The sequence below is a fragment of the Tribolium castaneum genome, chromosome 9 (assembly GCF_031307605.1).
Source record: "Tribolium castaneum strain GA2 chromosome 9, icTriCast1.1, whole genome shotgun sequence".
In the NCBI taxonomy this organism is placed as follows: Eukaryota; Metazoa; Arthropoda; class Insecta; order Coleoptera; family Tenebrionidae; genus Tribolium; species Tribolium castaneum.
Window position 1 is genome coordinate 3,524,018 of NC_087402.1, and position 22,269 is coordinate 3,546,286.

Here is a 22,269-nt window from a genome sequence, read left to right on the forward strand (position 1 = left end):
ATGTGGCGCCCCGAATTGTTACACGCAACCACAATTGACGCAACCTCAACCACTTCCAACTGCCAAAAAGTGTTCAATTTTGCATTAAATCTATTTTTAAATGGTGTATAAACGCAAAAAGTACCATTATGGCGATACGCACTTGAAGAAAAAGTGGCGTACGAAGCGAAGAACCAAAGATTTGGATCAGGTAATGTCATAATAGTCCTAACCCCAAAACAGGCTCACGTGTTGGTACAGATCGATGAGGACATCAAGCCCGAAAATGCCGAAAAGTTGGTGAACCAAGAAGTAGACTACGATAAGCCGGGCAGTGCCCAGTTTTATTGCGTCCATTGTGCGCGTTATTTTATTGATGACCACGCTCTGCACGAACACTTCAGAACCAAAGTCCACAAACGCAGACTGAAAGCCCTGGAGTTGGAGCCCTACACCATAGAAGAATCCGAGAGAGCTGCCGGTTTTGGTAACTGGAAAGCACCGGAGAAACGCAAAATTGAAACAATTGACCCGGAAGCTGTCTCAGAAAGCAAGAAAATGAAAATTGCATAACATGGCAAGACTTGTGCAAGTGTTTACAAAAACTGTGCGCCGGTTTTCGTCGGCTTTGTACGTAACAGGTGATAAAGCGCAACATCATTTTGTTGTTCTCACGCCTTTTGTTGATTTTGACGAAATACTAAAAAACAAAAATGATTTAATTAAAAGTATAGAAGCGCGTAAGCTGACGATTAACTTGGATAAAATTGAACAACGTTGGAATTTTTTTAAGACAATTGATGACCACAAAACCGTCCTTGAATTCACAAGATCAGAAATACAAAACTTGATAAATAAATTGAAACAGGACGGGGAGGAAAAAAATCAGAGTGACATAGAAAAATTATTGCTTCATATTAAAGTAGTAAAAGACGATTTAAAAAACGTGAAAGAATTTACCTACGGGCTCGAAGAGAACGCAAACTTGGGTGTTCTCTCGTTACCTAATTTCTTACACCCTAAAACACCCCTTGATTCTCAAACAATCATTCATGAGTTTTTAGAGCAGCCTAAACCGATTCAAGAAAATCACCTCCAAATCGCTAAATCCCAAAATTTAATTGAATACACAAGCCCGACTCTCTGTTATTTGAAATCAGACGCCGCTCTTTTCGAATTTGCCATAACAAATTATTTCCAATCAAATTTAGTAAGCCAAAGCTTCACCCAATTTTCAAACGCTGATTTTGTCCGTAGTCTTGTTGTCGAAGGTTGCGGGACCGATTACTTGGATAAAAATAAAATTTTCACTTTGGACGGCTCAAATAACGAGATCAATCGGCTTCATTTAGTCGGGGGCGCCTCTTTGTATTCTTTCATGGCATATTTCGCCAAAAATTCAATACAGTCGGCTCTGTTGCCTCTGAAATTTTTCACACTGGGGCGCAAATACAGCCCTGGAAGTGGCCCCGATTTACTTAATTTGAGCCAAAATACAGTCGGGCAAATTTTTGTAGCTACTAGCAACAACAGCAATGAAATTTTTGATTCACTGGTACAACAAATTCGGGAAATTTATGAACCTCTGAATTATCACTTTCGATTAGTTTACGCTCCCGCTGTTGATTTAAAAGTGGGCGAGAGTTTGAAAGTTTCAATAGAAATGTTTTCGAATTATTCAGGAACATATGTAGAAGTTGGTTACTTGTCATTGTATGGTGACTACATAAGCAAACGTCTTCTCTTTACTCATGGTAAAGAGAGGAAGTTTGTTAATGTTATTTCCGGCGAAATTTTGAACGTTCAAAGATTCCTAGCTTGCGCTTTAGAAAACAGTTATAATCACAAATCTTTGTTACCAAGTTTGTTACAAAAATATCTTTAATTAATTTAATAAAAAAAACTTAAAATAAATGTTTTTTTTAATAATCCAGTGCACAAATTAGTGCCACTCCTCTTTTGATCCAATGCGCTTCCGATTTTTTACTCGGCACTTCAATCGCCAAAACATAATTCGTCGAATGTCCGGTAGTTGACAAAACCCCAGCCCTTGTCAAAGTCTTATAAACCGGACACTCATATCTGCCTTCGGGTTTGACATGATTTTCCTCCGGTAGTAACCAAACCACCGGCATTTCAGTATATAATTCTTTCGGGTGCGACTCATCTAAAGTCCCCACCGAACTGTTCCACCTCGCGCCTTCCACAAACAGCCCCCATATACAACATCCGTCATCCGGTCGTTTTGCAGGCGCATGTTCGAGAACCTATGACTCGAATTACGCCACTACAAAACGCAACATACGCATACCTTAAACGAAAAGTTAATCGTATCAATCGATACGACATATTTTCGAGCGAAATTCTGCAAAGTCGCAGTAAGGAAAGCTTGAGGGAAGTAGAAACCCGAAATCCAGAAGACTGAAGGGATGCCTTGGTCGACCCACGTGTTTAAAAACTTGACACGGGCGTCTAAGTCGGCGACCCAAGCGCCTAGAATTTTGGGTTGATTATGTTTTTACCTTTTGGTGGGGTACCTAAGGGTTTGAGTGAAGGGTAGGCTTTACTAGACCAGAGGGCTGGGACGATGTTGCTGAATAAACTAGTCGCCATTTTATCAAGTGCTTCAGACATTACGACGAGCCCTTTGATGGCCTTAAGCAGGTCTTTGAGGCTGCTTTCTATTGCTTTGAGCAGGCGATTAAAGCGGATTCCTTCTTGGATTAAAACCGTGTTTAAAGATTCTTCGTACAGGACGGGATATCTACATAAGGGTACATAGTTTAAAAGGTTATTAGCAGGCACAATTTAATTTTTGTGTAGGTGGAGTTTAAAAGACAAGGACACTTTTAATAACTCGCTTTTTGGTATCAAAGCTTGATAAATCCTTATCCTCGTCACTTAAACGCCAGGCCTAAGTGCCTACTTCTCCGAAATCGCTTCCAAATCGAATTGTCTCGGCAAATGATTAAGTATAGAAGCTGCCGTTTGTGCAATGACTTCCTCCTCGCTCGCAGCTGCACCTCCAACTTGTCTCGGCTGGAGCGTCAACAGAGTTGACAAGCAACTATAAGTCTGTGCTTGTGCGAACGATATATCAGCATTAGGATGCATCCCGAACAATTCCGGATCATCGTTAATCGGAAAATGTTTGATATAATCCAAGTAATCATAATATGGCGTTTCCGCCGGCATCTACAATATTTTTTACAACACGTCACCAAATACGCAAAAACGCGAAATACTTGGTGGTAAAACCCGTGCGCATCAAAGACGTAATCCGCATTGACAACTTCCGGTTTGTAATAATCGGCTAAAATATTCATCAGACACCTTCTATCCCAGTCATCCGTCACCCTTCCCCCGTAATTGATGTGACCCGCCGTGTATGTCAAAACTTTGAAAGGAATTTCGTCATACTCCCACAGGAACATCCTCAGTTGCGAGATGCAAATTTTCAGATCGCCGTCTGTAAATTCATAAGGGATATTGAATCCCAACGGCCCGAATTTGCGCCTTTCGAGCAAAACGCCGTGGAAGAGACACAACGAGAACAATAACCACTTGAAATTGAAATTTTTCGGGCCATCGCCGTGCAGGATATCGATCAAATCAGACACTTGATTCGTATAAGCACGCATTATGTTGGCTTTAATCCCCGCCGGCGGCTCGATCGTCATCTTACTCCCGTTTTGTAAAATCGAAACCGGGAAATGCGGCGACGGCGTCGACGTCAACCAAATTCTAAAATCCCGATGCACAATTTCCGGCGAAATATTCTCCACTAGACGTTCCAACCGCGGCATCCAACTGGGCGCCAGGTGACAGTTCTGGAAGAAAATCCACGAGCCGAGTTCAGTCCCGTTGTGTAGCATTTTCTCGGCAATGGGTCCTTGGCCTTGGCCCAGCGAGATCGAAAACATTCTCTTGGCGAATTTCATCTTGTCTGCGAACTTGTACAGATCTGCGGCCGGATCCGTTCCAGTGGACAGGACGAAAATCAAAGGGGTTGTAGGCCCGGAGTCTTTGAAGACGACGGATAAGTCGGTCGTCTGTGGTTCGATAAATCTCTGACCCATTTTGGACGAAATGAAATCTTGCATGGCGTTTGTCACTTTGTCGGGACGCAAACACTTCAAAACTAATAGCTTTTGAAACTCGGAGAATGATTTTTCGAACTCTTCGGGTAACGGTTTTCTAGTTTGAGAGAAGTTGAGGAGTGGAGAGATTGTATCAACACGGGGACAAACCTGTGAGGGTCCCCAGACTCAAATATGACGCGATAATCTTCTTTGTATTGTGCGAAAGTATCGACGAATCGAACGTAATTTGGAAGGACACGCATTGCGAGGATTTCCTTCCATGCTTTGCCCGAGAGCCAATCAGGCGCGGGATTTGGATCTTCCTATTTGTAGGGAAATAAAAATTAAGAGGATTTTTTTTATTTAAATCACTTATACTGTCACTTTTCACCGTTTCCTCCTCCTTTAGATAAAGTGGGTGGTTTTTGTAATTTTTTATCCCATCTCTTCTAAAGGAGGATTGTCGCGCTGAACAGTGTCCTGTTTCAAAAAAAAAAAAAATTGATTAGAGTGATACCGAGAGAGGGGTGCCTCCTGCCAAAAAGTGATGCCATTCGTGCCCGTCAATTTTCCCCATGTCCATAAATATCCGGGCGCACATCAAAAACGCAAAATGTAATTTGTGTTTTTCAAACAAACTGCGACAAACATTACTATACAAACTGAACGTAAAGTATTCGTTGATTATGACAACTCTTTCATCAATATTTTCTAAAACAAACCAAAAATTGTAGTGTCGGTTTGAAACGTAGATACGCGTATGTAAATAGAAGCCATCAATATTTCAATGTTTACACATAGAGAAGTTTCAATAACTCATAATACACCCACCGGTTCGTTCCGTCTCGGCCATGCTTGCTATGAAAATACCAACGAACCACTCCAACGAGTATTGATACATAGGGTCGACGTTTGATAAATCGGACAAACAGAAAAACAATATCTGTGCCCTATTTGCTACGGGAATGTACAAGGCACGTGTATTGTCGATGTCGATTTGTGTTATTTCAGCAGCGACCACTTTATTCTGTACACAAAAGGCAATTTAATTTGCAGTTCATTTCTCTTACCTTTGCCATACTTTAATATCGTCGCTCTTAACTTTCGATGCTTCGAGTGTTATTATAAAATCTAAATCATCCAAAGGTGAACCTTCCAATGAACTCAACTTGTACAAAATCCTGTCTTCAATTTCCTTCAATTCCTGTTTCATCTGTGTACTTCCGACAATCAACTGACTTCTCTGGTCCTCCAAATCGGGACGCTCCTGCATGACAACTAAAGCCAGCAGCTGGTCCTGCAAGCCACTCGGGACCAGAGTAAAATTCACCAAAAGAACCTTAACTGAAACTTCAGGCGTATAATGCGGATTCGGTAATTTCGTTGTCATGTATAAATGAAAATCGTCATCGTAAGGCACGACGACTTCACCCAGCTTCAACATCCACGTTCCTGCCTGTTTAAATTTTTGGCGCAGTAAAACTGGATCCAGAGACGGATCTAAATCAATTCCGACTCCCTCAATCAAAACTGGTTTACCAAACCTGACCAACAAATCTAACCAAACCGAAAATATTCAAAAGTTATAACGCACCTAACCGCCGACTCTAAAGTACGCAACAGCTCCTTATCGGCCATTTTACACACCGCCAATCCTTGAGCCCTTTCCATATTCTTAACCCATTTATTGGCCTGTCCCTGTGGATCTATAAACAAAGGCCAACGTTTCGAATTCGAAACGAGAACAGCGTTCTCCGTTGAGAAATAATCCCTCGGTAAGCCGTCCAATTGCCATGCGCGTATCTGGACCGGTTCGGCTAAAACCGAAACCGGATTAGGATCAGCCGAACAGGGTATCTTTTGCTCCTTTATCTCTTTGAGCCATTCGGACAACAACCCTCGTCTGTATTTATCCGTAAATGGGGTGAGATAAGCCACAGCACCGGCACTCAGGAGTATATCACCCGTGACATTGACAACACTTGCTTCAATGCTCGAAATGGTGTTCAACCAGCGAACTCTCTCATCGGATAATCCATTGATTAGGCGAACTGCTCGACTCATCCGTTCCAAACAAATTTGAATACTCGCTTCTTTCTCCTCTTTGAAAGCAATTTTCGCCCCTAATTTTTCTTGCAACAATCTTAAATTATCCAAAACCGCTTGCATTTTTGCCTTGGCTGCGGCTAAAGCGGCTTCGGTTTTGGCCAACTCGGCTTTCGCCTGTGCCAAGGCGGCCTTCTTCGGCGCCACTCGCTTATTTACAAAGTAGTATTTATACATTGCATGAACCCACATACAGAACGATTTGCACGCTTTAGAGACCTTGGCCACTTTTGCAGGCTGAAATTGTGGATTCGATACGTAATTTTTCAGCTTGTCGATCATTTCCTCGGTGATTGATTCTTTGTCAAAGTTCATTAACGACGTTAGAAACACGCCCGGATCAGCGAGCATGTTGCGACCCGGCTCCCAGTAGTCTAAAACTTTCTCTCCGGGCATTCTTCCGGGTAATTTCGCCGGTTTGATGTTTTTAATGATGCAAATCGATTCAATGACGTATACTACGCCGGCCGGCGGACGCTTCATCGATCGCACTTCGGAAATATCGTTTTTATTAAGCGATTTTAAACTAGCTTCGGCCGCTAACAGATCCGGCATTGCCTCATCTGCGGATTGATTGAATTATTTTTAAAGTGTTGTGATTGAAATGCAACCTAAATCTCGTTGAGCGTCATCGGCGATTGTTTGGGTTTCGAGAGCTTTTTTGGCCGCCTCGAGCTCTTCCTTTTCGACAATTTCTTTCGTCTCTTCTGCGATGATTTGATCTTTGGCGATTTCAGCAATCATTGTTTCGGCGTCTTGTTTTGCGGCTTCCAAGGCCGGTTTCATTTCTTCAAGGCTGGCCTGAAGGATCTTTACTTCTTCGGCAGTGCTTTTGAGCTTATCCAAGCCTTGAAATAGTTACAAGGAAGCTAAAGAGGAAAATTTAAAGAATTAGTCTACCGGTTGACAATCTCGTAATGCCCTCCGATAAAGCTCCTCTTTTTTTCAACATGAGGTCAGTATAGCTTGACAAAAGTTCGAGATAAGACGTTGGCGTGACATAATTATGTCTCGAAAGCTCTTGCTTGTAAAGAATGCTCGCATCGACAACACTTGCATGCATGAATTGACACACCATGACAATTCCATGCAAGACTTCTTGTCCTACGTCTAATTCAGCCATGTCATCCAAAAATTGGAACGCTACCGACTTTACAAAAATTTATAAATATAGTTCTCGCACTAGTTTTATTGTCTATACCCTAAGGGCTGAATCTGGCCATTCGCTAAACCAGTCGATCGTGCAACAATTGACTAAAGCCGGAAACTGTCGTAGTCTTGCCCGGAAAATATCACCTATCGGACTACAACAAAAGTCACTCACTTTGTTGACTACTTGCTCAAAACCGACCTCATTGTGACCACTGTGTGCAAATTTGCTCTCACTACTTTCTGATAAGTGGCAAATAAATTAGATTTTGTTGCCACGAGTCCCATTTCTTGCACGACTCCTCTCATTTCTTGGAAAATCTTATCCAATTCGTCCGGTTGATAAATATTCGGGACGTCTCCGGAATTTAGTACATTATTTAAGTCTTCTAGGAACGACTCGGATTTAATTTGTGTGTCTGAGAAAAGAAAAACAGTTTCGCGTCTGTGAAGACCGGCTTTAAGCATTAGTCCTTTGATGTCCTCGCGCCATTCAAACATGCCGTAAGTTTTGTGAATTTCAATCTGGAAACAAACGTACTCCGCCATAAAGGTCGCAAGTCTCGTCAGACTCTGTCGTCCTAATAAAATTCGTTTAATTTAACCGGAAATTGGCCAAAGACGCTCATTACCGGATCCGCCTACACCCAACAGAAGTGCATTGCCTAGTGGCTGCCGAATGATCCTCGAAATGCGACAAACGTGCGAAATTGCATCCAGGAAAAGGACCAGCTTCATCGGACGCGTGCTCTGCTCGTTATACTCGTTCAAATAGTAATCAAGGACGTTTGATAACTACCTCAAACAATCCCCAAAATCACTACTAATCTATTCCGAGTTTTGCAACGTACCCGTGCTGAATCAGTAATTTGTTCATATTCGCGATAATCAGTCGTTGGATCAATAAAATCGGCAAAAAACAACATCTGAGTCCCTAAGGCCGAAACAGGATCAACTTCAAACTCACTCTCGATTTTATTTTTGAGCAAATTTGCAAACCAGTTTCTGTCGTCGTCGTTCACTAATCGGTCTTGGAAAATGCGACAACACTCGTGGTACCACAACCGCACCAATAAATTTATGTCCTTTAGTAAGGACAAAAAATACAAAATCGCACATATATGACCAACTTACCGTCATTTTTTCAGGATTAAACATTAGCAACCCTTGAAAAACCTTACTCAAATCCCGCAAATTAAAAGTATAGTGCGTTTTTGCTGGCGTAGGAAGCAGTTCTTTTAAAATCGTGCTATAAACATTAAGTGTTGCTTCCAGAATCGGTTCGTAAAAATGCCCCAAGGTAAACTCTTCCGGTATCCGCTCCATCCAAAATTTAAAAATTGTTCCGAAAATTTTCCTCTACGACAATTGAATTAACCCTAATCCACAAAAATCGGGGTTAAACCGACCTTACTATCATCCTCCATTTCGATGAAGGCCAAATAATGGAAATGTCTCAATAATCTAGCCGTGACCGGGTTTCTGCCCCCTTCAGGGGGTCCCATCGCGACACAAAAATTCGTATCAATAATTGTGCGAAAGTCGCCGATGTTTTTCCGGTCATACCAACCTTGAAACAGGACTAAATACGTTCAAAAATTTTGTTATTACCTCCAAAATCCATCCATTGACGAATTAGTTCGATGGGTGGTTGGGCACCGTACACTTCTAAAGCCGGCATGTTAAAATCATCAATGAAAAAGATCTGGCGTTTTAAGACCGGAGGTCCAAACACGCCTTTTCTTCGTCGATCGAGTTTTGAATCGAGCAAATCCTGGGTTATAAGGACTTGACGTATAGCTTTTAATTCGTTTTAATACCTGGGTTTGATTAGCCGAAGTCCTCGCTGAGAAACTCATAAAATCGCAAATAAACTTCTTGTGCATACTTCGGCTCAACTTTCCGACAACTGTGAGAGATTTTCCAGTTCCCGTTGGGCCGACACATAACACATTATCGTAGTTGTTCAAAACTATTTCCAACATTTTGGCGTTTCGTACAGTATCCATAGTCGGAACTTCCATATCGGAATATTTCATGTCCACTGTGATTTTAAATTCTTCCACATTGTCCATCCAGCTGTACCAGTGCGGTGGCATGGGATTTCCATCCTCCGTAGGGTCAGTAAACCCACCATCGTGCAATCTATAATCGTACACCAGACCTTTCTGGGGAAAGTACGGCTCATCTCCTTCCTCTAGCATTTTTCCCCTGAGCCAATGGTCGAAACGTACGCGACTCCGGTTATCGCAAGTGCAGCCGATGCTCCAAATCATCGAAAAAATGACCCAAGGAGCCAAAAGCTCGGCTAAAAATTTTGTTTTGGTTGTGTCTTAACATTTGGGGTTTTATACGAATCAAAGCTAAAAACTGTGGTCCTGGGGGCGGTTTATTATCACGCCCCGATAACGGCAAAAGCCAGTAATCCATCAAACGTAGAAATTTGTACAAAAGGGCCGAATCAACAGAAGTCAAGATCTCCCTAAGCCGGTTACGGACTAGTTCAATCCCTGGCACCACATATGCATAAATCAACTCTTTGAATTTGTCGGCGAAAGGCGCCGCCAGCTAAAAATAATAAAATTGGTATTGATTTCTGATCCAAGTGCAATTGTAATTTATCATTTGTAAAACTATCTGCCGGAATCATAAGACAGCCGGCGGGATTTCGCGTTATAAGCAATCGACGAATCCTTGTAGAAACGGAATTATCTAACAAGGACAGCTCGAAATTAATTTCTCGCTTTATATAGAACCCTAGACCGAATTTCTTCCACCTGTAATTGCTTTTTTATTTAAACATCAAGCGCCCACGTGTTGCTTTACGACTTCCAGTATGGGAAAAAATGAATTAAAAACGTGACCCACCTTTGGGAGTCGTTTCAACCAACAGTTGATAAACGGCGCTAATCCCAAAACTCCCGGCTCGAGGTAAACCATCCCGCATCGGGAGACAGTCGCCGGAGAAGCTACAGCTAAATCTGCAACTTCAAACATCATCGTCATTGTATCTCGCAGTTTGATTATTTCGCCGCTGCTCAAGCACAATTTTTTATTATCGTCAAGGACGGTATTCATGTTTTCGATCCAGACAGCGTCCACGGGCCCGTCGAAAACGTACCAACGCTTGTCTTTGTTCTCCGCAGCCACTCCAATGCGCACCAAACACGGGAGAATCCCGTCCGTCCTGTACAAAATTTTTAATTGAATTTTTAGCCACTCGACAGGAAATACCATTCGTGAGTCTGCAAATCAAACTCGCCGTATAATTGGCCCATTGTGATGGATTTGGGGTTCATGACGTAGGTGTGCACAGGACGGAATGGTTGGCCGCTGGGCTGGGGCTGCCCATCGAGCGCCGTCATCGCAGCTTTCAACACTTCGTAGCACTACATAATGAAAAAATCTTGAAAACGAAAAATTTTCATGTAGCCAGAAATTTGTGGTAATTTTCGAACGAACAATAAAAAATATAGAAGCACTTTGTTTATTAATTTATTTTATTATCGCACGTGAAACCTTGCGATTTCTCCCAAAGGCGCCCTGTGTATTTAGTCCGTGAAAACAATAACATTACAAAGATACCAAAAGTCGCAGTTTTTTCGATTCACTCGGTGCAAAACAGCCTAATAAAAATCAGAAATCGTCGTGTTGCAATAACGCGTGCGTGTTTCGTTTAAATCAGCGCTCTGGTTCTAAGACACTTCAGTGCGCGTCGCGACGTCCTCACAATGCGTCGCTTGAACCAGATCTTCGCGAACTTTTCGGAGGAGTTTCCTATCAATTCCACCGACTTAGACCCTGGCGGCTACTACTGCGACCCTTTCCATTCCTATCTCAAACTGCTCCACACTTACTACATTCCCATAATAATGGCCGTCGGCTTCGTCGGCAATTTCCTATCTTGCGTGGTGTTCTTGAGCACCCACTTAAAAATGCGTAGTTCCAGCTACTACTTGGCCGCTTTGGCCATCGCCGATTTCGGCTTTTTGTGCGTGGTTTTGGTGGTTCACTGCAGCTTTAATAACGTTTTCGAAATATACAATGCGGACGGCTGGTGCCAGTTTTTCGTATACTTAAGCTCTGTATGTGCTTCTTTGAGTGTTTGGCTTATTGTTGCCTTCACCGTCGAGAGATTCATCGCTGTCCAGTATCCTTTGCAAAGGCCGCATATTTGTACTGTTTCGAGGGCGAAAACTGTAGTTATCAGTTTGACGGCTGTGGCTATGTTATCTCAACTATATCTCTTCTGGATAGCTGGTGTTATCAATAATCACGATGGAAAGCATCCCGAATGCGAAATGAAACCGGCATACTTTGAATTCATGAAAGTGGTCAATTTTGTCGATACTATGGCAACTTTAATTGTGCCCTTTGTACTGATAGTCACAATGAATACGATGATTGCGAGGAATCTTTTCTTGTTTCGGAGAAGACTTCAGGCGAGCTCCATTGACGAGTATCTAGACACTGATACGGATAAAACCGAACTTCAGCACTCAAACGTCCAGGTACCTTCTTAATTAAATAATTACACGAGCTTTAACACCATTAACGTATCGATCCGAGCTTTATAAAGCCTTTATTTCAGTCAACCACTCTATGACAACCCTTCACGACCAAAAAAAACCGGCCTTTCTATATACTGATTGATTAATTATTTCCTACACCTACACCATGAACACTGAAAAATACCAGTTTGACGTCGGAATTTGCTTTCAATTGATACATCAACCAAAAGAAATTAATGAATGGTGGTTTTACTAAAATCTTCCACAGAGATGTATTCTTCCGAAATAACGTCATTAACGGGGTCGTATCGCATTTACGATGGCGACAATGAAGGGCGAACTAGCGTCGGTTTTATTGTTATATAAAATTACATACTCGTAGAAAAAATAGTAGATTAATTGCGAATTAAGTTTAACTTAATAATTTCAGCAATGTGTTATAATTACTCTCGATTCTCCAAATCGAATAATTAATTTAAAACTATTGTTTACTAAATCAAAGTTGGAACGGTTTGATGCTATAAATATTTGTCTTTAAGTCTCCTGTTGACGTCCTTAAGGAGGAAAAATGTAAACAAACAATGACGATGACACGAGCCATAAAAGCTAGATTTAAGCTCAAGATAAAATTGATCGAATGTTAAACGGCCAAGATTTGACTTTTTTTAAAAAATCACGAGACCGAACCAGACAAGATAATTTATGTTAAGGAATTTATTAATTCCTGTTTGAAAGTACAGTAAATGGGGAAACAGCTGCTGATTCTCAGGGCGAGTTAAATTCAGTTTGCTGTTCTGTTTATGCATGCTTGAATTCAAGAATAATGTTTTATTTGTTTAAATTTTGGTGAAATATGTACATTGTCTCATCTACACACACTGACATAACATTTTATCACATTTGCATTATTAATTTATTTAGTGTGTGATACCGTGATCTGTATCAGCTTAACCGCCAATTTCCTTAATGGAAAGTCGAGTATTTAACATTCCGACATGACGCAATAATTTTTAGATTAAAATTCTGTCAGTCTCGAAGTTTATTAAGGAGAAAACTGAAACTTGTTTCCAGAGCGGCTGTTCCAATAGGCGACAAGGCTCCCAGCAATCACACGTCTCCCAAAAGTCCAATCCTTTGAGATCAAGTAAAAAATACAACAATAACCAACTAGAGAGATGTCCTTGCATACGTAAGTTTTAAACTATTCACAAGTTAATTTTTACGCCCTCGCCCAAATTTGCGCTTTCATCACTGCGCTTGCAGTTTAAATTTCGTGGTTCTGTCTATTTCGATTAACATTTCAAAGCACAACATAATTGGGAACAGCGTTCCAGGTGGGACGTTGTTTCTAACTTCAAAGTGTAATTGTTGAGTAATAAGGTTCCTACTTTCACAACTATTTCATGATGCGGTTTGGGGCGTCCCATCAAAGTTGCAGTAATGAGAATTTCTTTTAGATATAAAAATGTCAGCGAGAAACGTTGCTTCGACGCGAAGCCAACAAAACATTACTAAAATGCTTCTCCTAATATCGTCCGTCTTCATTGCACTAAATTTCCCAAGGTAATTCGAGCAAAGTTCATAAGGGAAAATCTGAATGTTTTGTTTTAGTTATGTGACTCGTCTCTCTGTGTATTTTGTCTTCACCCTTCAGCAAAAAAATCCGCCTGAAACCCTATACTGCATACAGCAGTTCGCCATGTTGCTTTATTACACCAACTTCAGCATAAACTTTTTACTTTACGCAATGTGCGGCGTGACATTTCGCCGTTGTCTCTGGCAACTCCTTCGGAATAATTTAAAACGGCTAGCTAGCACACCTTTCCACGCCAAGTGGTAAGAAAATCCGCCTCGCTTTATTAAACTTTAATTAATTTAATTCTTCTAGATCACACTAAGCGAGAAACGGAGGGTCCACTGATATTTTTTTAAAAACTTGTTGTTTAATGTCCTCGATGTTGAAATAAACGATTTAAAAATGACGTCTCATTACTCATCGACTTTACGAGCGTTTGGGTGAGGTGTACTCACATAAATAACGAAAAATAATCGTCGTTTCTTTCGATTTTGCCCTACCTTTGTTTTCCCGGACGCCGTCGGTCCCACCAGCATTAATCCATGTCGGACTATCGTAGTCTCGTATAATTGAATCACTTTCCGGACAAATTCTGGAATCCAAATTAACAGCATCTGCTCGACCTTTACTCCCCACAAAGCTTACCGTTCACGTCTTCCAATCCCATCTTGATGCAAGACGCGCGGATCGATTCCTCCAGCACGCCGTAATCGACCGGCTCCTCCACCATTTTCGGAAACAAGTCCGAAACTATTCCTGCAATAATTTATTGGAGCCAATATACGACACGAGCGGACGGCTTGCGGGCAGACACCGACAAGCAATTCTTACACAAGCATGCGAAAAATTCAATCAAATCTTATGCAAAAACCCGCTTTCAAGAATTTTATTTTGATGCGTTAGACAAGAGAATCAATTCTTGATTAAATGATATTTTTGGCTGTCGTTGGCTTCCCGCAAAAGCGTCTAATTAATTAACCCACCATTGAACAGTTTAAGGTCGTCCTTCAAAAACTTGGGAACGTTTACATCCCGCAACGCTCTCAACACAATTTGACTCTCGTTCATTTCTGGTTTCTCTCGTTTCAAATTCCCAGCCACCGCTATCACAGTTTTGACGGCTCTCATCCCGAAATCGTAATGATCCTGTGTACTCAATTGTTCCGAACTCAATTTAAAAGTTGTGGTTATTTTATTCGCCAACAACTTCGCGTTACTAAACCCAAATGAAAAGAGCGAAATTTCGGAAATTAAGCTATAATCCGGGACCATCATTGAAACGGGTCGGAAGAGAGCTTTCAAATTATCCGGTAGTTCAGTTCGGCCGGCATAACCCGGATTCATAGTTATGAAAACGGCGCAAGACTCCTTTAATTTAATTTCGGATCCTTCGAAAATAAAAACGTCGAGACGCGCCTGTTGCGCTTTCTGTATAGTCGTGATTTGTTGTGCAACGACTGATAACACTTCAATATCAATTCGATTAAACTCGTCGAAGCACGCCCAAGCGCCGGAACTGGCCAACCCTTTGAAAAATTTACCCATCGCCATGAAATCTAACTGGTCCGAACAGTTAAAAACAACACACTGTAGAGCCATTGCTTTTGCCAAATCTTTGGTGGTTTCGGTTTTTCCGGTACCGGCTGGGCCGGCCGGAGCTCCGCCAAATTTCAAATGGAGAGCCCCTGTTAAAGTTAAGTAACAGCGATCGGTTAAAGGAGTTATAACCAAGCGACCGCTATTGCCCAAATATTCGTAACCGTATTGAAATTCGGCATTAACCGCCCGAACTTTAAGATCAGGCTCTACCCAGTAATATCTCAACTGACTTATCCAATCAAAATCGTTCACGTTTGTGATACTCAAGTCGACCAGTTTTTGAGTAACGTCACGTGCGTGTACTTCAATAACAATCAAAGCTGAGAGAATCTCCCGGTGGAGGAAAGACAATGAACCTTTGACCAAACCGCGAAGCGCGTCCAACTAAAACGACTAATAAAATTCACCCAAAGCGAAATCAATCAATTACGTTAGTGAAAACGACATTTTCGAGAAAATCATTTAGGGTATTTCCCCCAATTCCGTGTTCGACGCCGGCAGTCCAAAAGGTTTGACTCCCGGCAATGACCACCTGGCCTGGCCACTCAAGGACCCACACGTCTCTCGGTTTATCATTGATTTCTTTCAATGAATCTCCAAGGATCGTTCGTATCGTATTTCTCATACTTGATTCCACGAGAAGTAACCAATTTTCGACGTTGGCAGTGGGGTAGAGCGTCGGGTTGAGGCTAACGCACTCATCTTCGGCCGAAAACATCTGTGTGATACACAGATCCGACTCGAAGTTCAACTAAATAATAATATTGTAAACAATAACAATCAAATGGTTAGACTTACTCTCGCTATATTCTCGAAACATTTACGCAAATGAGGTTGCACGGCCAATGGATTCTTAGCGTGCGAGAGAATCTCCAACAATTCATCGTCACTCAGGAAGTACAATCGGGGGAATACCATTCGTTTGGTTTCCAAATAATCGGCAAGTCCTTTCTGGACGATATCTAAGATATGATTAGCGTCTTTGAGACTCTCGTACAGTTTCCGGTCGGCGCAATATTTCAGTATCTACAATTAATTAGCATATTCAATGTCGTGACGGGGAATGGGTTTGTATTACGTATGGATTATCTCGAGCTCCTCTCATAATGCGACGCCAGGTTCGTTCCATCGAACCGTACTTTTTACTTTCCGCCGGAAGTTGTATTCTGATATCTTCACTTGTTAGGATGGGTTCTAAATACATCCATTGCCTAGAGTAAACACCATTAACTCGTCCAATTATTAATTATGGCCAAAAATACTTTTGCACGTCCATCCATTCCTCGATGACGTCCGATGTGATCTTAAGATTTTCCTCCCACTGGTCGATCATCTGCTCGAAGGGTCCTTTAAACGGACTGAAACTGACCTGTTGAGTCAAAACGAGATGGTCATCGAGCATCTGTTGCGTCTCCTCGGGGATTTTCATAATATACGTCCCGGTGTCTTTATACGGTGTTAACTCCATAGTGCAGTTCTCCCACTCGTTCATCATTTTCTCTAACGTTTGTTCGACTGCATACTCCTTGCTTGACTCATCGGCGATTCCCACTAATCTTTCGGTGTATTCCGCCACTCCCAAGTCAAGACAATCCTTAAACGTGGTTGCAGGAGTCCAAACTATGTTAATACCAGTCTCTTCTTTAAATTTATCCCAATGTCTTTGCCTCATCCCCGGGTTTCTCAGACTCAATAAGAGGGGAATCAAAGGTTTGAACTCCTCGATCTGTCTTTTTACTTCCAGTGCTACTTCTTGGACCGCTTCAATTTCGGCAAAAACTCGGACTGACTTGACCATGGTTTTGTACATATCTGTGACCAATCTCTCGATTGCTTCACTATCTATATTAACGAGAGGATTATCCATCCACATTTCGTACGCTCTTAACCAATCCGACGCCGTAATCCAGAGTGTTTTGTACGGTTCAAACTCCTTGATCAACTTTAAGAGATTATCAAACGGAACAACTGGGATGTTAAAGAGTTTTTGTCTTTGATTCAAAAGTTGTCCTTGTTCTTGCGCCTCTTTCAAGGCCTTCCACAGCCGACGCATATCGACGGCGATTTCGTGAGTCCTGGAAAAGTCCTTCTCTTTGGCCATTTTGACAACTTGTGCGGTAAAACCTTCGATTTTCTCTTGAAGGTTATACTCGTCGTTCAGTTGAATCTTGTAGAACTTCTCCTCTTCTTCTTTGAGATATTGCTCGGTTTGTTCCACCTGTTTTGCGAGTTTGTACGGCCAACCGACAGCTTCCCATTTATTTTCGAAATCTTCCTGAGGAAGAGCGTACCAAAAGTGCTCCAAAACGTCATATTCGATTACGTATCGGCGAACCAAATCTTCCTGAGCCCTGACCAACATCGGAATGGTCTCCATCCATTCCCGTATCTCGAAAACGTTCTCAATATTATCCGGTTTCTCATTCAGTTTCTCGCTTATTCGAGTATATTCCTCGAGAACGTCCAGTATACAATTTCTCATTCTTAGACAGAACATATCCAAAAGTTTAGTCGCAAGTTCTTGGCGTTTACTAATCAGAAAGTGCCTCAACTGCTCAATTGTGATAAAAAACGGGCCTATGATTATAGTCGTCGGTAAAGTAGCCTCCAGATTCGCTTTCATTCTTAAATGAAAGGAAACTTCTTCTTTAACTTCGGACGCCGTGTGTTGGTCATTTTTAAATCGTCTGAAAATTAATTTGAGTTCTAACCCTGGACAACTAAGGAAATTACTCGACGTAGTCTTTGACATCGAGGATAAAAAGCTCAATGTGGATATCAAATTCCTTGGCAAATGCTCTTAAAGGTATTAGCGCCTTCTTGTAAGCTAGAAGAAATCTCTCCCTGACACTAACCACCTCGTCTGCCAGTAAACCAATCGACGACAGCATTAAATCATGCGGAAAATTTAAATTCTTCAGTAGAAACGGATGCACCTGTTTGATTTTGTGCGTGAAAGTCAGTGCCGTGTCGTATAATCTGAGCAAAACTTTCTCGAATTGTTCCAAATTCGTTGAGTAAAAAGCAGAGTTTTCGTCCATTTTTAATTGTAATATGAAAATTGCCGAAGCTCTAGACACGAAAGGACTTTCAATTAGGTTTGACCCCCAGACGAAATCATCGTCAACTTCGAGACACGGCAAGCACGGAGTCTCAATCAAATCGATATACACTTCGATGGAATGAAGAACTAGAACTCTGAGAGTGTACTGCATCCGGAATTTAACTAATTCCATGAACCTTTTCAACTTGGACACTTCATATACTTCGTGGTTGTAAACGGTGATGTCAAACCAACCTTTACCCACGTCCCCTAAACACATTCTTATATTATAAACGACCGTTTCAACCCACTGTCCTTGCATATGTTTGATGACCTGAAAGAAGTTTCACGCAATTTGTTTTTCCCGGAAATATTTTTACATTGTTAGTGCACTGAGATTGCACCGTGTCGAACTCTTCAAGTGTGATATGCTTGATTCCGTAACTTTTAGTAAACAGGGACATTTGCTCGATTTTTAAACATTCTCCAACTACCAAAAACATGGCGCGATACGTCTCAGGAATCACATAAATGTTCATCCATCTGAAATATTCACACATTCCCGAAAACGACTTCATACCAGTTTTAATTTTAGCAACAACTATAAAACACAGTGTAATCCAAATTAAAAAAAGTCAACCCAACTCTTAAGAGGATCATCCCATCCTTTTGCCGTCACTTCGACATACGGCTTTAATCTCGCGTCTTTCTCTGCGTCTCTTCTGAATTGAAGATCGCAATGTGTTTGCTGATAAGAAAACTGAACTTGCTTAACGAGCTAAAAATTTCATTTAAATGACGAGTAAAAATTATATTAACGGACCTTCGACCACGAGGTCGCTTCTTTTATGAAATTGTTTCTAGTCGCTGAATAGTAGATTCTGTCTATTAAATCGTCGTCCAGTTCAGGTATTTCCACAAGAAGCATCGTATTTAAATAAAATTTGTATCTAAAATTGGAATATTAAACCCGGCGCATCCACCATTTCTAAACAAACATTTTTATTTTAAATTTCTCTATGGATAGTAAGTAAAAAATCAAGCAAAAATTGTGTTTATTTTACACTTCCGCTTATTCAGTTTTAAATTTTTATTGAAACCGGCGCATCCACCACACATTAAACGTATTTCACTTGATTATTACTGAAGTTTAATTTCAATTTTATTGAATGCAATGAGACAACACGCAGTTAATTTCATTTTGCCTTGCAATTATTGAATGTTTTTGTAATTGCAGTGTTTGCAGCAAGATTGCCAATAATTAAACTTTACATTCAAGCAGGAGGTGATTTTATTCACCGAACCGTCCGTCGGGGCCAATCCTTGACTTTGACACAAATTCATTACTTCGACTGCAAAAAACCGAGAAAATTTCAAACAAAACCACCGTTCTCTTATTAAAACTTTTGCTTTGTATTTGTTGATAAGTGGCTTAACTCGGCTGTCTTCATTACAAAACACAACTTTATAACTTTTATGCACGTGTTTGGTAATTTCAATTAAATCACGTTTTTCCTACCTTAATGTTGCTTCAGTCTCTCGTCGTAAATCCACGGCTGCTTTAATTCTCTGTGCAAAAACTGAAGGATCTTCAGCTTTAAACATGACATAAATCCGAGGTAATTCGAACGATCTTCGGGTGCCATCAAGAGTTAAAATTTTCCAAAGCTTGGTCTCGGGATTGTAGTCCTGGACGGCGACGTTCACCCATTGTCCCAAATGGGCGAAAAGATCGTTGAGGCGCGTGAAAGGCTCCAAAACGTAGGATTCAACAGGTACGAAAGCTTCGCCGGGAAGGGGATTGCGCACACCTTTGACGATTCCCAATTCTAGCCAGTTTTCCGGTGTCCTTTCGGAATAAATATTAATAAAACGTCGGAACAAACGGCGCTTGATTAAAGCGCGTGTTTATTTGGATGCCACTGATGAGGTAATTATTTTGTAATTGGGTTTAGCGGTGGCACACCTGCAGTCGTATTCCTCGTCGTCGAATAGCTCCAACGGCAGGTAATTCGTGATGATGTTAACGTGAGGAACTTTATTGGGGTAGTATTGTTCCAAAAGCTGCACTGAGACCATGTGGGCTGGTTCAATATCCAGTTTTTCGAGCAAAAGTTGGATATTTTTGGCCTGTGAGAAAGGGCAATAAAAACTTTTTTATTTTTATCATAAAGTTCTAAAGAAAAAAATGTCTCATTAGCCATTATTCTATATTCTGTATGCAAATTTTGTCCGGGATCAATTGATGGAAAATAGCGTAGGTAATTATTTTGCTCCAACTTGCCAAGAAAAATAAAGAATTCTTTTCCTTTTAAAAGTCGTTCCTTGACTCGAACACAGTACACGGATGATCGGTTTCTATTTATATGGGCTGTACGAAAATGGAAAGACAAATTTAATACAGAGTGAACAAAAAATATTAACAAAGATATTAGCCGAGTCTTTATTAGCTGAGAAAAGATGAATATTTTAAGAAAGATAGGAAAAAATACAGCAAGTTCATCTTGCTATTATTTTCTTCTCGTCATCAGTCAGAAAATTGTAGAGCAGTGACAAATTTTACTCAAATTACATCATTTCCAAGTTTGAAATAAAAGTCAAGTATAAAACATAAAATCTACGGTATTTAATTAATGAATCTTCCCTATTTTCATCCAATTTAAAATACTTAAGTACCTACGTTTGAAATGTTTCCAATCTAAAGAAAATTACAAATTTTCTCCGTAATTTGAGCTTTCTTTTTATTAAAATTATTCACAATTAAATAGATTAATTATGGGACAAATAAGTTAAACAAATTAGTATTTTAGTTGGAAATATCATAAAATCCTTAAAGTGGAAATTTATTCTTATTTATTAATTAAATCAAATCCAAAAAATATTACAAGATAAAAAGGTTGAATGAATAAATTAATATCTAAGGAAAAATTGCATGAATTTTTCATTATCCCGAAAGTCATTACTTTCTGTATTTCATTCCGTCTTCCGTTCGTTAGCTAATCTTTCAGCAAACACTTATTGAAAAAAATAGGGTACGACGTAAGAGACACTTGTAGCAGTTAATTAGATTACTATTTTTATCAAAAAGATTCTGGATTTCCTTAAAAAAACAATTTATATTTATTTATAAAACTGTGTCAACGGGAACGTTTTCAGAAGTTTTTCTTCACGAAAATGCGCACAAATTGGAGGGATAAACATAACAAAATATAAATGGAGCTTTTAAACTTCAACCACGTGAAAAGAAACACAAATGAGCTATTGTGTGCATGTTTCCTTGGTCATAGAATTTACTGGAATGAAGCCGTATTATAAAAATGTAGTTAAGAGGGCCCCGAAAGCGGGTTAATTAATTATATTTGTGTAACTTGTTTATTCCGAGAGGCTCTTTCTTGGAAACCAGCTGATATTCATACATCTCGCGGTTACAATAAATACTGTTGTAATTATACGGTCCTTGGCACAATATCGGCCTTAATTAACCCGTTTATGAACAAAAGCTCCATAAATTGTTTTATGGCCAGGGTACAATCCCCAAAATGATAAAATTAAGTGACAATGAGTCAAATTATCTCGGTATCAACCTGGAAAGACCTGCGTAGCCGCTCGGTAGCTACACTCCTGGTCATCTCAAAGGGGTAAACAGTTTGCTGCAGCTGCACTTTCGGCTTGAAAGTATCGACAGAGAACTCCTAAAATTGGGGTTTTTTGATTTTGGACTCCACGAATTCCAAAAAAATTACAATGAGCTCATCCTCATCGAACGTCATCCACCTTTCGGCGTCTTTCAAGTCGAGTTTTTGTCTCGGCGATTGAAATTTGAACACAGTTGGGGCGTGCTTTTCGGTCTTGACTTGCCATAAGTAATTCGTTTTGCGCGAGCAACCGATCAAGCCCTCGGCATCCACGTCGCGCCCGTAGTCTTCACTCGTTATAATTTCCGAATAATAGCCCCGTGTTGCCCTTTTGGGGCGCTCTATCACCGTTTTTCCATCTTTTGCCACTGATTGACGATCAGTCGACAATTTATCAGACTGATGCATTTTCTTACTGTCAACGAGTTCAATTGTTTTGTCAGCAGCTTCTATTAACTCCAATTCGACAATTGTTGCCTCATTTAATTAATAAAATAGCTTCAAATGTAAGTCATTTTTGACTTCAAAAGATATAACAATTAATAAAATAATACATAAAATTAGGAGCGCATTTTTTTTCACTATTTAA

General features: G+C 40.5%; 4 protein-coding genes across 4 annotated transcripts; 3 read left to right on the top strand and 1 right to left on the bottom strand.

The window, feature by feature from the left end:
* The first annotated feature begins 13 nt into the window (after positions 1-13).
* Positions 14-724, top strand: LOC664314 (uncharacterized protein). The gene is made up of 2 exons (XM_015979077.2): positions 14-190; positions 241-724. Exons 1-2 carry the CDS (start codon positions 101-103, stop codon positions 550-552), a joined length of 402 nt encoding a protein of 133 aa, XP_015834563.1. The 5' UTR covers positions 14-100; the 3' UTR covers positions 553-724.
* Slimp (Seryl-tRNA synthetase-like insect mitochondrial protein) lies at positions 554-1,893 on the top strand. Its single transcript, XM_064358972.1, has one exon. It carries the CDS (start codon positions 554-556, stop codon positions 1,862-1,864), a length of 1,311 nt encoding a protein of 436 aa, XP_064215042.1. The 3' UTR covers positions 1,865-1,893.
* Positions 1,422-22,120, bottom strand: LOC664324 (dynein axonemal heavy chain 1). Its single transcript, XM_015979079.2, has 38 exons — positions 21,789-22,120; positions 21,630-21,737; positions 20,012-20,175; positions 19,565-19,894; positions 18,869-18,995; positions 18,691-18,823; positions 18,426-18,646; positions 17,736-18,379; positions 16,265-17,689; positions 16,081-16,213; positions 15,801-16,028; positions 15,433-15,753; positions 14,387-15,386; positions 14,049-14,159; positions 13,904-13,995; positions 10,551-10,705; positions 10,185-10,503; positions 9,671-9,884; positions 9,137-9,624; positions 8,928-9,090; positions 8,726-8,886; positions 8,451-8,675; positions 8,168-8,401; positions 7,949-8,111; positions 7,519-7,897; positions 7,369-7,471; positions 7,068-7,317; positions 6,779-7,015; positions 5,656-6,730; positions 5,143-5,605; positions 4,893-5,088; positions 4,579-4,772; positions 4,230-4,384; positions 3,225-4,176; positions 2,906-3,174; positions 2,517-2,743; positions 2,291-2,472; positions 1,422-2,246 (listed from the first exon to the last, which is right to left on the bottom strand). The coding sequence occupies exons 1-38, from the start codon at positions 22,086-22,088 to the stop codon at positions 1,902-1,904; spliced, it is 12,486 nt and encodes a 4,161-aa protein (XP_015834565.1). The 5' UTR covers positions 22,089-22,120; the 3' UTR covers positions 1,422-1,901.
* On the top strand, positions 11,036-13,809 carry CNMaR (CNMamide Receptor). Its single transcript, XM_015979078.2, has 5 exons — positions 11,036-11,827; positions 12,899-13,016; positions 13,285-13,390; positions 13,439-13,663; positions 13,716-13,809. Coding segments are annotated over exons 1-5 (1,230 nt in total). The 5' UTR covers positions 11,036-11,047; the 3' UTR covers positions 13,717-13,809.
* Positions 22,121-22,269: the final 149 nt, after the last annotated feature.